This window comes from Eurosta solidaginis, chromosome 3, assembly GCF_040869045.1.
Source record: "Eurosta solidaginis isolate ZX-2024a chromosome 3, ASM4086904v1, whole genome shotgun sequence".
In the NCBI taxonomy this organism is placed as follows: domain Eukaryota; kingdom Metazoa; phylum Arthropoda; class Insecta; order Diptera; family Tephritidae; genus Eurosta; species Eurosta solidaginis.
The window spans coordinates 62,800,830-62,818,155 of NC_090321.1; the positions used below are offsets into that span (position 1 = coordinate 62,800,830).

Consider the following 17,326-nt stretch of genomic DNA (forward strand, 5'->3'; position numbering starts at 1 on the left):
TTATTTTAATTTGAGGAATAAAAAAAGTATATTTAAAGCATTTTTCGCAAATAATTTTCATACTTTTTCTGAATTTTTCACTTTCGTGATCTGCCCCGGCCCAGCTCACAAATTAGTGATTGCTTTTATGAGGCTGGAGACGCGAGACAGCTTACAGAATGGCAAATTGTCTCAAAAGTGATTTAACCCCAAATAGTCTCTAATAGTGACTATTAAGACGGCTTACTGAATTCAGTTGTTAATAATTATCGTCTTTGCTTATGTGACGGGGCTTTAAGAACTATATTGATTCAAATGCAACCTTGTAAAAACTCGACGGCTATTTGAGGACGATGAAAATTCGATAAATGTTTTTCGACTTTTCTGAGTGAGCGAGCGTTGTTCGTGCTGCGGTGGCTTAAAATTGTTTTTACAATGAAAAATCGCTAATATTTTTAATTAACATTAATATATATCGAATATATAAAAGTGAAAGTGTCTGAAGAAAGCAATAGTTTGCGTTTGTGACGGGATAAAAAGTGTTTTGTTGCAAATGGAAAATTTTGCTTCGAGAGTAAAAAGCAAAAATGGGTGCATGTATGCGTGTGCAATAAACGGAAAGCAAAAAAAGTAAACGAACGAATCTTCGTTGAAAGAAGAGTGATTAAAAACGAGAAGACGAAACATCATCAGGAAAATATCGATGCGATGTCAACGACGACAACGGCGCACAAACAGCATTATAATAGAAATTGGCATAAAAAATAGCATCTCATAAATTTGTTGAAATATTACACGAGACGCGTAATTTTTGTTTTAATAAACGTATTTAAAGATATAGATATAAGCGAAAATTAAAGACACTCATATAAATAGCAGTAAAACGCAGTGCCAGCAGAGAAAATATGAGAGATAGCCGAGCACATTAAAGGTATACATAACATACATTTGTTACAATCATTCATACATAACTAGGTGTTTGGTACACACGCATATGTGGTAAGTTAACCAGGTAATATACATAGTTATATATATGTACCTGCAGCTCCAGGCATACACAAAAAGTGTGATGTGTGCCGTGGTTGGTTCACACATGACCGAAGCACCTTTTTATTGTTCTCTGTCTGGTCTTAACACTTTTTCCACTCCACATGCATTAATGAATAGGCATTTTTATGATCGTTAGTATAATCGGTATATCTTTTGGGATATGTACTATGTACATATGAACGCATTAAATAATTTCTGCGTTGCGTATTTATGTGTTCGTGGCATATTTTCTTGAAACGTCTTTGTAATTGCTTTTCAGTTGTTCTCGTTTTGATTCCTTTGTCTTGTTTTGTAAGCAAAATTTATTTGTTAACTTTTGATATCACAATGATCTCTACATTTTTGTTAGATGAATCGTTACTATGTTGAATAATACTACTAGTACACACAAATATTGTTGCATCACACAAAGTCATCTAAGGGTCGATCAAAAAAAAAAGTTTAAGTTGAACCACGGGATTGGGGCAGGGCGGCTAGCCCACAAAGCGATATGAAGCCATGTAGTTGACAATTGTGTTTGGAGAAGCTTTACATTTCGCTGGCAACCGCTACACAGCCCCTTGAATCTGGAATTTTAGTCGCCTCTTACGACAGGCATACCTACCGCGGGAATATTCTGACCCCCTAACCCGCTGTTTAACTAACAGACGAGGCTCTGGCGACCCCAAGCTCCTCATGGAACTTGGGGGTGGGGAGGGAGGGAATGACCTGAATGTTTAATGTGGCCACATAAATAGTTCCCGAAATGGTCGGGCTAGCACCTTAATGGTGCTGTGGTACCGTAGCGTACCGGATCGGTATCCGGCAAAAGACCATTACATCAATAACACTCCCCAAAGCCTTCGGGGAGCAACCTTATCGCTACAACAACAAGATATGTTGTTGTTTTTGTTGTAGTAGAACTTCGTCCCATCCAAATTGTTCGACCGATTACAAATTGTCATCAATGTCCTTTAAGGGGAGTCCACGGAAACTTGCTGTTTTAACCGGGGTGGACCATAGTGAGAGGGGTGTTTGGGACGTGGTTCCACATAACAATTGAAGAGATGGTTGGTGTCATGTGGGGATACATTGCAAGCACGACATACCTTTTCTATGTCGGGGTTGATTCCGGATAGGTAAGACTTTAACTTGTTACAATAACCAGATCGAAGTTGAGTTGATGATCCTTTGCCGGATAAAGATCCGGTACGCTCCGGTACCACAGCACCATTAAGGTGCTAGCCCGACCATCTCGGGAACGATTTATATGGCCACATTAAACCTTCAGGCCATCCCTCCCTCCCCACCCCCAAGTTCCATGAGGAGCTTGGGGTCGTCTGTTAGTGAAACGGGATTCGCCGCTCGAAGGTGAGGTTGACAATTGAGTTGGAGAAGCTACATATATATTGCGCTACACAACCCCTTGAATCCCAGGGACTAGCTCTCTTCATAGCCGGTCATGAGCACCCGCATATCAATGCGCTAACCCTACAAAATAAATTTTTTTTAGGTATGTTTGCTGTTACAGGAATAAGTTTCCAAATTAGCATCGGTATGTTGAAATTCCTTTAACACTTCTCGTTCAGCTACGAGCTCCAACGACGTGCCTTATTGTCGCTTCCCAAGGCAGTCGGTTCTATGTACCGGAGCGACTCGGGATTTTTCCCGACCAAGGACTGTCATTTCAGTGTGACCCCATTTAATTTGTTTCGTCCCTCCCACAAATTGTCATCCTCCCAGCAGCTCCTTGCAGCAGGACTGCTACATATTCTCTTACTCCGGGAAGGTATCGAACCCAATCCGGGCCCGTCTCCTGACCCCGGTCATGAGAAATGGTTTTGCTGCATTTGCCAGAAAAGGATCTTTTTAGGACGGTCATACTCTGTTCAGTGTGTCTCGTGCAAGGGATGGTTGCATCGGACAGGTTGTTCTGGGCTTGATCCCAAAACCCGACGTCCACGTAACTTTTATAAATCTTTTGTGGCTCCTTGCTGCTCACGCCCAAGGGCGTCCCGTAGTCTACGCCTAAGCGTATCCCCACTACCTTCCAGCAGCTTCGCTGCTCAGCAAGCCACAAGTACCCGCTGCTGCTCGCGCCCCACGGCGCCAACAACTCAAACAGCTGATACCACTCATAACTACTACCTTCCCAAGGCAGTCGGTTCTATGTACCGGAGCGACTCGGGATTTTTCCCGACCAAGGACTCTCATTTCAGTGTAACCCCATTTAATTTGTTTCGTCCCTCCCACAAATTGTCATCCTCCCAGCAGCTCCTTGCAGCAGGACTGCTCCATATTCTCTTGCTCCGGGAAGGTATCGAATCCAATCCGGGTCCGTCTCCTGACCTCGGTCCTGAGAAATGGTTTTGCTGCATCTGCCGGAAAAGAATCTTTTTAGGACGGTCATACTCTGTTCAGTGTGTCTCGTGTAAGGGATGGTTGCATCGGACAGGTTGCTCTGGGCTTGATCCCAAAACCCGACGTCCACGTAACTTTTATAAATCTTTTGTGGCTCCTTGCTGTTCACGCCCAAGGGCGTCCCGTAGTCTACGTCTAAGCGCCCCCCCATTACCTTCCAGCAGCCCCGCTGCTCAGCAAGCCACAACAAGTACCCGCTGCTGCTCGCGCCTTACGGCGCCAACAACTCAAACAGCTGCTACCACTCATAACTACAATCTTCGTAGTAGAGTCGGAAGCAATGCTGAGCAACAGCCCCTGCCCCCGTCGTCTCCCCCCCTCTTTTCCGGCAGCAATCGTGTAGGTCAGGGAAACAGACTCTTAGTCCCTACCTCCGTTTGCACCGTTTGCCAGCACAGAATATATATGTTTGCGACATCCGCCCAATGCAGCTCCTGCCTCGGGTGGTGCCACTTTCCTAGATGTTCTGGTCTCCGCGACGGCAACCCCTCGGCGGGTTTCATCGCGCCATGTTGCCAGGTCGCAAACCCAAATCATCCGGGTACCCCAATGCTTGCCCAAGGACGCCCAGTCCCAGGGCCACAACAGCAATTGCGTCCTGGCCTTCCTGAACCCAGGCGTAGTCACCCGTCACTTACCCCCAGAGTGGCGACGTCTCCCCTCATGCACTTCAGAATTCTGCAGTTAAACTGTAATGGACTAACTGGGAAGATTACGGAGATAGTCAATTTCATGAAGCGGCACAACATCCGCATTGCTGCGATTCAAGAGACTAAACTCACAGCACGATCTGCATTGCAGTCCTGCTCTGGGTATAATGTCCACAGAAAAGATCGCGAGAGCGGAAATGGAGGCGGCCTCGCGTTTATAATACACCACTCTGTGCAATATCACATATTTGATCCTGGCATCGACCGCAGGGACAACGTCTTAGAACGTCAAGGCCTATCTGTCCGGTCAGGCGATGCAAACCTAGAAATCATCAACATCTACACCCCCCTTCCACCTGTTGCCCCGGTGGATACCACCCTAATATTAGAGCCTTACTCACTGGAAACAATCGCATTATTTTAGGCGACTTCAATGCCCATCATGATCTATGGCATTCAAATTTGCGGGCGGACAGTAGGGGCGAGATGTTGGCGGATCAAATAGAAGAAACGACGTTCTGCACAATAAACGGAGACGCCCCCACACGTATGGTAGGAAGCTGTCACAGTTCGCCAGATATCTCAATCGTGAGCGCAGAACTCGTAAACTGCGTCAACTGGCAGCCGATGGTATCATTGGCATCCGACCACCTGCCTATACTTGTTTCGCTCGAGCGTACCGCCGACTTCATCGTCACCGAAAAACGCACTTTCATAAACTTTAAAAAAGGAAAGTGGGGAGAATATAAATCCTTTACAGACAACCTCTTTGCTGCCCTCCCTATCCCGACTGATGCCCGCCAAGGGGAGCGTGCCTTTCGCAAGGTCATTGAATCCGCCTCGGCACGTTTCATTCCCGCCGGGAGAATTCCCGAAATCCGGCCCCACTTCCCGGCGGAGGCCGCAAACTTAGCGAGAGAACGTGACCTTATAAGGCAGCTTGATCCAGGCGACCCCCAAATAAGGGATATAAACCAACGCATCAGATTGCTTGTGGATGAACACAAGCGGGCGAAATGGGAGGAGCACCTAAGAGGTTGTAACCTCTCTACCGGTGTGGGTAAACTTTGGTCCACCGTAAAGTCCCTATCGAATCCGACTAAGCACAAAGACAAAGTTTCCATCGCCTTTGGCGACAAAGTGCTGTCGGATGCGAAAAAATGCGCGAGCGCTTTCTGCCGACAATATATAATGCATTCTACGGTCGACAAAGTTAGACGGAGGGCCAACAGACACGCACATAAACACAAATTCAGCGCGTCACCAATCACCATCACCGCTAAAGAGGTTGAGGACGCCATTGGTCGCGCTAAACCATCCAAAGCAGTGGGCCCAGACGGCATAGCCATGCCGATGCTTAAAAGCCTAGGGAAAGAGGGTTTCAAATATTTAGCGCAGGTCTTCAACCTGTCTCTTTCCACCTTTGTCATACCCGAGAAATGGAGAATGGCCAAGGTGGTCCCGCTACTAAAGCCTGGTAAACCAGCTAACATAGGAGAGTCGTATCGTCCGATATCTCTCCTATTGCCAGTAGCAAAGACGCTCGAAGCCATTTTGCTCCCTTATTTCCAAGCAAATTTGCAACTAGCCTCCCATCAGCATGGCTTCAGAAAACTCCATAGCACTACCTCCGCGCTAAATGCCATTAGTACCCAGATAAATTGCGGTTTAAATCAAAACCCCCACCATAGAACAGTACTCGTAGCGCTAGACCTATCAAAAGCTTTTGATACGGTCAACCACGGCTCGTTACTGCAAGACCTGGAAGGGTCTACCCTTCCCCCATGTCTTAAAAGGTGGACCGCAAATTATCTGGGTGGTCGGCAGGCATCGGTGCTATTTAGAAACGAAACATCAATGCCAAGGAGAATTAAACAAGGGGTACCACAGGGTGGTGTCCTATCCCCACTTTTGTTTAATTTCTACATATCTAAACTACCTTCACCACCGGAAGGAGTCACAATCGTTTCCTACGCCGATGACTGCACAGTAATGGCCACAGGCCCAGGCCCACAGATCGATGAGCTATGCAATAAAATAAACGGCTACCTCCCTGATCTCTCCAGTTTTTTCGCCTCGCGAAACCTGGCATTATCACCGACTAAATCTTCCGCGACCTTATTTACAACATGGACGTCCCAAATGTCGACCATTTTGAACATCCACGTCGATGGCTCTACGCTACCGACTGTCCTACACCCCAAAATCTTGGGTGTGACGTTTGATCAGGATCTACATTTTGGTGAGCACGCAGCCGCAATTGTTCCGAGAATTCAGAGCCGTAACAAAATCCTCAAATCCCTTGCTGGCAGTACCTGGGGAAAAGATAAAGAAACGCTCATGACTACATACAATGCAATTAGCCAGCCGATTACGTGCTACGCGTCACCCATATGGTCGCCAAGCCTAAAAATTACCCACTGGAAGAAGCTACAGGCCTGCCAAAATACTGCTCTCAGAATTGCCACGGGCTGTCTTCTTATGTCCCCAGAACACCATCTACATAATGAGGCGAGAATACTCCCCATCAGGGAAAGAAACGAGATGCTGACCAAACAGTTCCTGTTGAATACCCAGAAACCTGGGCATCCCAACAGACATCTGATTGACGAGCCAGCACCGCCTAGGGGCTTAAGGAGTCATCTCCGTAAGCATTTTGAGGAAATACGGCATCTGAGAACACAGCCGTATGAAGCGAAAAAACACAAGCAGGTCCTTGGTGAACTCCACAAACAGGCGTCGGACCTTTATGCCGGGAATTGCCCGGTGAACCCAGTACTCAAAGTAAAGTATCCAAAACTTGCGGAAGAGGAACGCATACTCCCCAGGGAAACGCGTGTCACTCTGGCTCAACTTCGTTCTGGATACTGTAACAGGTTAAACTCTTACCTATCCAGAATCAACCCCGACATACAAAATGTATGCCCCGCTTGCAATGTGTCCCCACATGACACCAACCATCTCTTTAATTGTAATGTGGAACCAACGCCTCTAACACCCCTTTCCCTATGGTCCACCCCTGTTGAAACAGCAAGTTTCCTTGGACTCCCGTTAGAGGATATTGATGACAGTTTGTGATCGGTCGCGTCTGTTAGGTGGGGCGAAGCACTGCTACAACAACAACAACTACCTTCGTAGTAGAGCTGGTTGCAATGCTGAGCATCAGCCCCTGCCCCCGTCTTCTTCTCGCCCCCTCTTTTCTGGCAGCAATCGTGCAGGTCAGGGAAACAGACTCTTAGTCCCTGCCTCCGTTTGCACCGTCTGCCAGCACAGAATATATAGGTTTGCGACATCCGCTCAATGCAGCTCCTGCCTTGGGTGGTGCCACTTTCCTAGATGTTCTGGTTTCCGCGACGGCAACCCCCCGACGGGTTTCATCGCGCCATGTTGCCAGGTCGCAAACCCAAATCATCCGGGTACCCCAATGCTTGCCCAAGGGCGCCCAGTCCCAAGGCCACAACAGCAATTGCGTCCTGGCCTTCCACAACCTAGGCGTAGTCACCCCTCACTTACCCCTAGAGTGGCGGCGTCACCCCTCATGCACTTCAGAATTCTGCAGTTCAACTGTAATGGACTAACTGGGAAGATTACGGAGATAGTCGATTTCATGAAGCGGCACAACATCCGCATTGCTGCGATTCAAGAGACTAAACTCACAGCAAGATCTGCATTGCAGACCTGCTCTGGTTATAATGTCCACAGGAAAGACCGCGAGAGCGGAAATGGAGGCGGCCTCGCGTTTATTATACACCACTCTGTGCAATATCATATATTTGATCCTGGCATCGACCGCAGTGACAATGTCTTAGAACGTCAAGGCCTATCTGTCCGGTCAGGCGATGCAAATCTAGAAATCATCAATATCTACATCCCTCCTGTCACCTGTTGCCCCAGTGGATACCGCCCTAATATCGAGGCCTTACTCACTGGCAACAATCGCATTATCTTAGGCGATTTCAATGCCCATCACGACCTATGGCATTCAAACTTGCGGGCGGACAGTAGGGGTGAGATGTTGGCGGATCAAATAGACGAAACGACGTTCTGCACAATAAACGGAGACGCCCCCACACGTATGGTAGGAAGCTGTCATAGCTCGCCAGATATCTCAATCGTGAGCGCAGAACTCGTAAACTGCGTCAACTGGCAGCCGATGGTAACATTGGCATCCGACCACCTGCCCATACTTATTTCGTTCGAGCGTACCGCCGACTTCATCGTCACCGAAAAACGCACTTTCATAAACTTCAAAAAAGGAAAGTGGGAAGAATATAAATCTGCAACAGACAGCAGCTTTGCTGCCCTCCCTATCCCTACTGATGCCCGCCAAGGGGAGCGTGCCTTCCGTAAGGTCATTGAATCCGCCTCGGCACATTTCATTCCCGCCGGGAGAATTCCCGAAATCCGGCTCCACTTCCCGGCGGAGGCCGCGAGCTTAGCGAGGGAACGCGACCTTATAAGACAGCTTGATCCAGGCGACCCCCAAATAACGGATATAAACCAACGCATCAGATTGCTTGTGGACGAACACAAGCGGGCGAAATGGGAAGAGCACCTAAGAGGTTGTAACCTCTCTACCGGTGTAGGTAAACTTTGGTCCACCGTAAAGTCCCTATCGAATCCGACTAAGCACAAAGACAAAGTTTCCATCGCCTTTGGCGATAAGGTGCTGTCGGATGCGAAAAAATGCGCGAGCGCTTTCTGCCGACAATATATAATGCATCCTACGGTCGACAAAGATAGACGGAGAGCCAATAGACACGCACATAAACACAAACTCAGCGCGTCACCAATTACCATCACCGCTAGAGAGGTTGAGGACGCCATTGGTCGCGCTAAACCATCCAAAGCAGTGGGCCCAGACGGCATAGCCATGCCGATGCTTAAAAACCTAGGGAAAGAGGGTTTCAAATATTTAGCGCATGTCTTCAACCTGTCTCTTTCCACCTTTGTCATACCCGAGAAATGGAAAATGGCCAAGGTGGTCCCGCTACTAAAGCCTGGGAAACCAGCTAACGTAGGTGAGTCATATCGTCCGATATCTCTCCTATCGCCAGTGGCAAAGACGCTTGAAGCCATTTTGCTCCCTTATTTCCAAGCACATTTGCAGCTAGCCCCTCATCAGCATGGCTTCAGAAAACTCCATAGCACTACCTCCGCGCTAAATGTCATTGGCACCCAGATAAATTGCGGTTTGAATCAATATCCCCACCATAGAACAGTACTCGTAGCGTTAGACCTATCAAAGCTTTTGATACGGTCAACCATGGCTCGTTACTGCAAGACCTGGAAGGGTCTACCCTTCCCCCATGTCTTAAAAGGTGGACCGCAAATTATCTGGGTGGTCGGCAGGCATCGGTGCAATTCAGAAACGAAACATCAAAACAAAGGAGAATTAAACAAGGGATGCCACAGGGTGGTGTCCTATCCCCGCTTTTGTTTAATATCTACATATCTAAGCTACCTTCACCACCGGAAGGAGTCACAATCGTTTCCTACGCCGATGACTGCACAATAATGGCCACAGGCTCAGGCCCAAAGATCGATGAGCTATGCAAAAAAATAAACGGCTATCTCCCTGATCTCTCCAGTTTTTTCGCCTCGCGAAACCTGGCATTGTCACCGACTAAATCTTCCGCGACCTTATTTACAACATGGACGCCCCAAATGTCGACCATATTGAACATACACGTCGATGGCACTACGCTACCGACTGTCCTACACCCCAAAATCTTGGGTGTGACGTTTGATCAGGATCTACATTTTGGTGCGCACGCAACCGCAATTGTTCCAAGAATTCAGAGCCGTAATAAAATCCTCAAATCCCTTGCTGGCAGTACCTGGGGAAAAGATAAAGAAACGCTCTTGACCACATACAAAGCAATTAGCCAGCCGATTACGTGCTACGCGTCACCCATATGTTCGCCAAGCCTAAAAACCACCCACTGGAAGAAACTACAGGCCTGCCAAAATACTGCTCTCAGAATCGCCACGGGCTGTCTTCTTATGTCCCCAGAACACCATCTGCATAATGAGGCGAGAATACTCCCCATCAGGGAGAGAAATGAGATGCTGACCAAACAGTTTCTGTTGAATACACAGAAACCTGGGCATCCCAACAGACATCTGATTGACGAACCAGCACCGCCTAGGGGCCTAAGGAGTCATCTCCGTAAGCATTTTGAGGAAATACGGCACCTGAGAACCCAGCCGTATGAAGCGGAAAAACACAAGCAGGTCCTTGGTGAACTCCATAGACAGGCGTCGGACCTTTATGTCGGGAATTGCCCGGTGAATCCAGTACTTGAAGAAAAATATCCAGAACTCGCAGAAGAGGAACGCATACTCCCCAGGGAAACGCGTGTCACTCTTGCTCAACTTCGTTCTGGATACTGTAACAGTTTAAACTCTTACCTATCCAGAATCAACCCCGACATACAAAATGTATGCCCCGCTTGCAATTTGTCCGCACATGACACCAACCATCTCTTTAATTGTAAAGTGGAACCAACGCCTCTAACACCCCTTTCCTTATGGTCCACCCCTGTTGAAACGGCAAGTTTCCTTGGACTCCCGTTAGAGGATATTGATGACAATTTGTGATCGGTCGCGGCTATTAGGTGGGGCGAGCATTGCTACAACAACAACAACAACAACGTGCCTTATTGTGCTGTAGTGTCCCTTGCAATGTTTTCAGTATTCACACACTTACAAAACACAAAACATTTACAGTTTTGTCTTTTCCTTAGTCAATTAATATGTTCTATTTTTTTTTGCAAACTTAGTATGTACATTAATTAATTGTTTATCTTTTCAGTACCCTTCACATCTCAGTTCGTTCAACTTTTTGAAAAACAAAACAGCCCATAAAACTACAACAGAGATGTTAAAATATTAAAACAAAGGAAGAAGGAAACAAAAAAAAGAGATAAAAAATGTACACCTAATTATCAGCGAGCTGCAAATATACTCGTTAAATTTTAAAACAAATTCAAGGATAAAAAACTGCTCAACTGAGAAAACCAAAAATTTTCAAAGTACGAAAAACCTAGCAATTAAATAATTTTTAAATAAGCAGTATTCCACAGCCGGTATGTAAACAAATAGTATGCTATTTTTACCACGCATTGTTAAATTAACCAATATTTAACCAAGTTTTTTTTGTTGACAATAAATAATGAGAACAATAAACAAAAATAAAAAAAGAAATCCGGTATTAAGTTTAATACTTACGAACACCTATAGACAACACTAACCAATAGATTGAGTTTAACAGGAGATTTTTAAAATAGCTAAATTTATACTAGATGTCTCTATTAAAAAAAAAAATTATAATAATAAAAAGAATTTCTAGTACTTAGTACATCGGATATTTAGTATGGATAAAATCAGGCTAATCAGGGCTGTCATGGAATCCAATTGTTGTCGGAATCGGAATTAAAACCGACAAAAAAATTACTTTGGTGTCATGAAATCCAATGTTATCGGTTTAATGTTCGAATTGGATTTAGTGTCGGTTTTAGGTGTCACAGAATCCGATAATATTGGGTTTGCTATCGGAAACAAACCAATCAGTTAAATGCTGTTGGATTTCAATGGATTTAGTTTTTTCATAGATGTTTTTCTTTTGCAGTTGATCATTTTCTAAAAATGTAAGTAAATAAAGGTAAATTTACATATATTTTCACTCTTAATAGGGGAAAGCATAAAAATTCAATGCAAAACAGTATTTTGATTGAACTCATGGAGAAACATACAGATATTGCGAAGGGCTTCCGAAGCACATCATCTAAAATCGTTGACACCGTGTTTCTTCCTACACTCATGCTAGAATCCTTGCCAACTGATATTTGATAGGATCCTTCAGTTAAAAATCGTAAAGTAGCAAGTTAAGCGTCCTTCAATGGTGTCCAATACCATTCGGAAAGCCTCTTTTTTTATGCGATAGTATGCAATGCAACTGCAAATACACTATAAATATTTAGAAACCCACATTAAGAAATTTAATTACGCTATCTCTGGCAACTCAAATGGATTGCTGCGATCTCTCAAAATTTTCCTTTTGACCTTCTCGCAACTTTCTTCTTCCAATGACATAAATGCTACAAGTGCTGACATTTTGATGTCAATAAATTTGTTTATTTCTATTTAGATGCACAAAACAATTTATTTTATGACAATTTATTTTATTTACAGCTGATTCGAACATCGCTTTTATTTACATTCGAAAACAGCAAAACCAATACGGTTTTATGACACCAATTTAAATCAATATTGGTTTGCAATTCCGATAAAACACAAAACCGACTTGGATTCCATGACAGCCCTGAATAATATATATTATTTCTAATTGCTGTTTTTATGTACGGTTCCCTTTTTCGCTCTTATTTGGAATTCAAATCTATAAATAAAATTTGGTTGTAAAGATGGAGATTCGGACCATTAGCGAGCTTTGGGCAATTTTGTACTATGGCACTATTGTGAATATTTGCACTGCATTAACCGCAGTTGCTATCATCCGTTAGATGACAGCACAAGCTGTAAGTTTTAATTCATTGATAGAACAGCTGATTTCTGTTGATATTTGATGAGAGACTTTTATATTGGTTGCGTAAGATACGCACGGGTCTGGCTCGTAAAATTTAAATCCGGTTATGTTGTTGTTGTGGATGTTGTTGTATTAACGAAAAAGACTCCCCGAATGCTTTGGGGAGTGTTATCGATGTTGATGGTCCTTTGCCAGATATAGATCCGGTACGTTCCGGTAACAAAGCACCATTAAGGTACTAGCCCGACCATATCGGGAATTCGGTTATCCTGCTGGTAAACGCTTATCCGATAGCAAATCAAGTATTTTCACCCAATATAGATAGAAAAAACCAAATAAAGTTTCAAACCTTTGAAAAATTATATTTTTTCTAAAGAGACTATTCTTGCATTTGTTTTTGTAATGCTAAAAACACCCACAGCACTGAAAATAATGCTGTTGTTGTGACGATAAGGACACTCCCCGAAGGTTTTGGGGATTGTTATCGATATTGGTGGTCCTCTGCTGAATGCAGCTCAGGTATGTTCCGGTAACTGGCACCATTAAGGCACTAGCCCGACAATCTCGGTAACGTATAAGTATGACCACATGAAACCGTCTAGGTCATCCTGCCCTCCCAATCCATATATTCAAAAGGAACTTGGGGTCGCCAGAGCCTCGGCTGTTAATGAAACAGGATTCGCCACGGGCAGGTGAAGGTGAAAATTGGGGTGGAGAAGCTCTAAATTGCGCTGCCAAACTCTTGAAAAGGTTGCGCTACACAACCCCTTTCATATGTATGTATGTATGTATGAATTTGGTATTAAAGTTGTATCTTATGACAGGCATATCTGCCGCGGGTATATTCTAAGCCCACAAACCCGCTGGGGCACACACAAAGAATGCTAACATGTATACACTATGGAAGAATATGAAGCCGGCCGATGCTGTGACCTCGGAATTCGGTAGAAGGTCTTGGCCGAATAAAACTGCAGTACGATCGGGTTACAGCACTTTTAGCTACTATCCACTTTGACTGAATATATTATAGGTTGCGTCTCAAACTCCTTGAATCACAATTACATCTGGTGATCTTGTAAGCGAGACTATACCGTTCATGTCGCAATTTTGTTGTTGTTATTGCTTTTATGTTTCTGTTTTAGATGCGAATTCGAATAATTCTGGTAATTTGTACAGTTAGTATTTTTTTCTTTCCACATGTGCACAGTATTACCTTCTTTATACATATTTTTCTTGTAAACATACATCCACCACTAATTTATCTTTTTCTTTCAGGCAGATCCATCCAGAAATGTGGAATTCCGAGACTCGAACTCCAAATGGTGTGACCACCTCATCAACAGGATCACCCACATATGGTAGTGTTAATTCCAATGGTAATGGCAAAAATATTGCATCCCAACAGCAGCCCACTAAACAATTGGGCATGACTTCAGCCATCAGTTTGGCTGAACCACGTACAGAAGATTTGCAAAAGACGGAGGAATTGCGTAAAGCATTGGAACCATTCAAAGTGTTTGAAAGCCAAGATGAGTTGAACCATCGTATGGAAATTTTAGCTAAACTCAATACACTTGTTAAGCAATGGGTCAAAGATGTCTCAATGACAAAAAATATGCCAGAGACAGCCGCTGAGAAACTTGGTGGCAAAATTTATACATTCGGTTCATATCGGTTAGGTGTACATCACAAAGGTGCCGATATTGATGCGCTTTGTGTGGCGCCACGTAACATTGAACGTACGGATTATTTTACATCATTCTTTGATATGCTTAAAAAACATGCCGAAGTGACGGAATGCCGTGCTGTAGAAGAGGCCTTTGTGCCAGTTATTAAAATGAATTTTGATGGTATTGAAATTGATTTGTTATTTGCCCGCCTTTCGCTCAAAGAAATACCAGACGATTTTGATTTGAGAGACGATAATCTACTTAAGAATTTGGATCCACGTTCGGTTCGCAGTTTGAATGGCTGCCGTGTGACGGACGAGATATTGGCATTAGTACCCAATATTGAAAATTTTAGGCTGGCATTGCGTGCTATTAAGTTGTGGGCGAAAAGTGAGTAAAAGAGAACAATTTTTACCTTTTGCGAATTTGTATGTTAATATTTTTTTTCTTGCAATAATAGAACATGGTATTTACTCTAATTGTTTGGGTTACTTTGGTGGTGTAACGTGGGCTATGTTGGTAGCGCGCACATGCCAACTGTATCCAAATGCAACAGCCTCCACTTTAGTCCATAAATTCTTTTTGGTATTCTCGCGTTGGAAGTGGCCAAATCCAGTGCTGCTGAAGCATCCAGACAATGTCAATTTACGATTTCCGGTATATTTACTTTAATGACGCAGCTCAGCTTAATTTAAGAAGGACAAATTCATCTAACTCGGAATGAACGACTTAAAGAATTTTCACACGATAGCGTAAACTTCATGCTCTTGTTATATAAGTCATTCCTTTGGAGTTTCAACCTTTCCGTTCTAAGACATTTACACCGAAAATAATGCACAATAATATTGCAAAGAAAAATACTTAATATTTTTTAACATTTAGGTTTGGGATCCACGCGTTAATGCCTCGGATCGTTATCATCTTATGCCAATTATAACACCGGCATATCCTCAACAAAACTCCACTTTCAACGTGTCGGAATCAACTAAGAAAGTAATACTTAATGAATTTAATCGAGGTATGATTACAACTGATGAGATTATGCTTGGGCGTGCTACATGGGATCGACTATTTGAAGCCCCTAGTTTCTTTTACAAGTAATACACAGTACCCCAAATAAAGTATTTTTTAATAATATTGCTCTAATTTTAATTTTTCCTATACTTCACAGATATCGTCACTTTATTGTACTTTTAGTTACATCGCAAAATGGCGACGATCAGCTCGAATGGTGTGGCTTAGTCGAGTCAAAAATACGTTTGTTGGTTGGTAATTTAGAACGTAATCAACACATTGCATTGGCACATGTAAATCCTACATGTTTTGATTATAAGAAAACAGCTGTTGTCGGCACACACAACAACAGCGCCAATGATGATGATAAAAATCAATCAAGTGGTGGTGGTAGTACACCCATAAGTTCATCTAACTTTTGTTCGATGTGGTTTATTGGTTTGGAATTTGAGCGTACCGAGAACTTGAATGTAGACCTGACCGAGAGTATTCAAAATTTCACAGAACACGTCATACAACATGGGGTGTGTATAAAAAAATAGCTTTTTTCCTTTGTTTTATGTGTTACTAATTCATTCACACATTATTAATTTTTAGGTAAACATAAAAATGCTGAAGGACGGAATGAATATTGAGGCGCGGCATGTAAAGCGTAAAGCGCTGTCACAGTATTTAGATACGGACTTTTTGAAGCGTGAGCGCAAGTCCATGGAACAGCACACCAATTTTAATAACGCAGTTTTAGCTAATCGTAAACGTTTGTCGACCGAATTATCTGCAACACAGCAACAGAAAGATGGTACGACTAAAAAAGGTCGTGTCAGTGAATCGGTGAGTTAAAAATAGAAAGAATTATAATTACTGATGGTGCATGAATACAATTCCAACTGGGAATTGTAAGATATAAAGAGCAGGAATTACTTTCCATGTATTTCTGTCGTTTTCTCATAAAGAAAAGCTACCTTTATGATTTTTTAAGACTTGAACTGTTCACATACATACATAAAAAAAAAAAAAAAAATTGGGAAACTGTAATTATCAATATTACGAATCTGAATAAAATTAATAAATCTAATATCATGCAAAAAAATCAATTTTCGAAAATTTTTTTATGTAAAAAGTTACTATAATTTCGAAAAGCATACCATTTCGACAACAGTTCCAGTTTTTCCAATAATTCGAGCTCCGAATATAATCTAAATCATGGCTCAATTATATGCTAGGCTCATCTTATCAGCTGATTTTATTTTTTTCATTTCACTGGTATAGGGATTGTTAAAAGTAGATGGCATACGTAAAATGTAACTAACACATTGACAGTAATTTACTGCCGTGGTGGTAAATTTTTTGTAAAAAAATAGTTTCACATCACTTTCAGTTATTTTTTCAGTAAATGCATCTAATTTCGAGCATTATTTTCCCACAACACACAAGAATTGCAAAGTTTTATGTTTTCTTTCCATTCCATTCGTCTAACACCAATACGCAGATTTTGACAATCTGAACAAAGGTATGATGTTGCTGTAGAGATAATACAACCATATAGTAGAAGCATGATCTAAATTGTACAAATTTCAGAAATGAGGGGAATTTTAAAAATAATTATAGTACACAAAAGATCGTCTTCCAAAAATGTTATCAGTCTATTTTATTATATAATTTCCAGCAAACAGAGGAAAATTCAAATACTTCGAGTGATGCTGGTGCGGTTACGCCGACCTCGCAGCCTTCTTCTGCGCCTAATTTCACGCCCGATGGAAAGAGTAGCAATAGTAGTGGTTCTGGTTCGAGTTCACCACGCAACAGCAACGATGGAAATAATAGCAACAATGTCAACAGCTCCACCGTCAGTAGCTCAAATAGCAACGTCAATGGTAGCAGTGCAGCAGCTGCAACAACAACAACAGCAAGTGCAACTGCAGCACCGACCGCGGAAGTAGTATGCTCGTGACCGACACTTAGCAGCACTTCAACGAATCAAACACCCCCGGCGCCGCCGCCACCGCCGCCATCAC

The 17,326-nt window shown here is 43.2% G+C and overlaps 1 protein-coding gene across 4 annotated transcripts; it reads left to right on the top strand.

Annotated features, from left to right (window-relative positions):
- The first annotated feature begins 343 nt into the window (after nucleotides 1-343).
- On the top strand, nucleotides 344-17,277 carry hrg (hiiragi). Of its 4 annotated transcripts, none has more exons than XM_067771999.1 (8): nucleotides 344-978; nucleotides 10,897-11,170; nucleotides 13,903-14,687; nucleotides 14,758-14,954; nucleotides 15,180-15,394; nucleotides 15,469-15,835; nucleotides 15,909-16,142; nucleotides 16,978-17,277. In XM_067771999.1, the coding sequence occupies exons 3-8, from the start codon at nucleotides 13,919-13,921 to the stop codon at nucleotides 17,260-17,262; spliced, it is 2,067 nt and encodes a 688-aa protein (XP_067628100.1). In that variant the 5' UTR covers nucleotides 344-978; nucleotides 10,897-11,170; nucleotides 13,903-13,918; the 3' UTR covers nucleotides 17,263-17,277. The 4 variants fall into 4 exon arrangements, with proteins under 4 accessions (XP_067628100.1, XP_067628099.1, XP_067628101.1 ...); XM_067771998.1 differs by having other exon boundaries at nucleotides 344-910; XM_067772000.1 differs by having other exon boundaries at nucleotides 344-910; nucleotides 13,907-14,687.
- The last annotated feature ends 49 nt before the right edge of the window (nucleotides 17,278-17,326 follow it).

Coding starts and splice junctions, on each gene's coding strand:
- hrg (XM_067771999.1), top strand. CDS start 13,919: ATGTGGAATTCCGAGACTCGAACTCCAAATGGTGTGACCACCTCATCA. Junction 14,955..15,179: donor ATGTCAATTTACGATTTCCG/GTATATTTACTT, acceptor TTTAACATTTAG/GTTTGGGATCCACGCGTTAA. Junction 15,836..15,908: donor AACACGTCATACAACATGGG/GTGTGTATAAAA, acceptor ATTAATTTTTAG/GTAAACATAAAAATGCTGAA.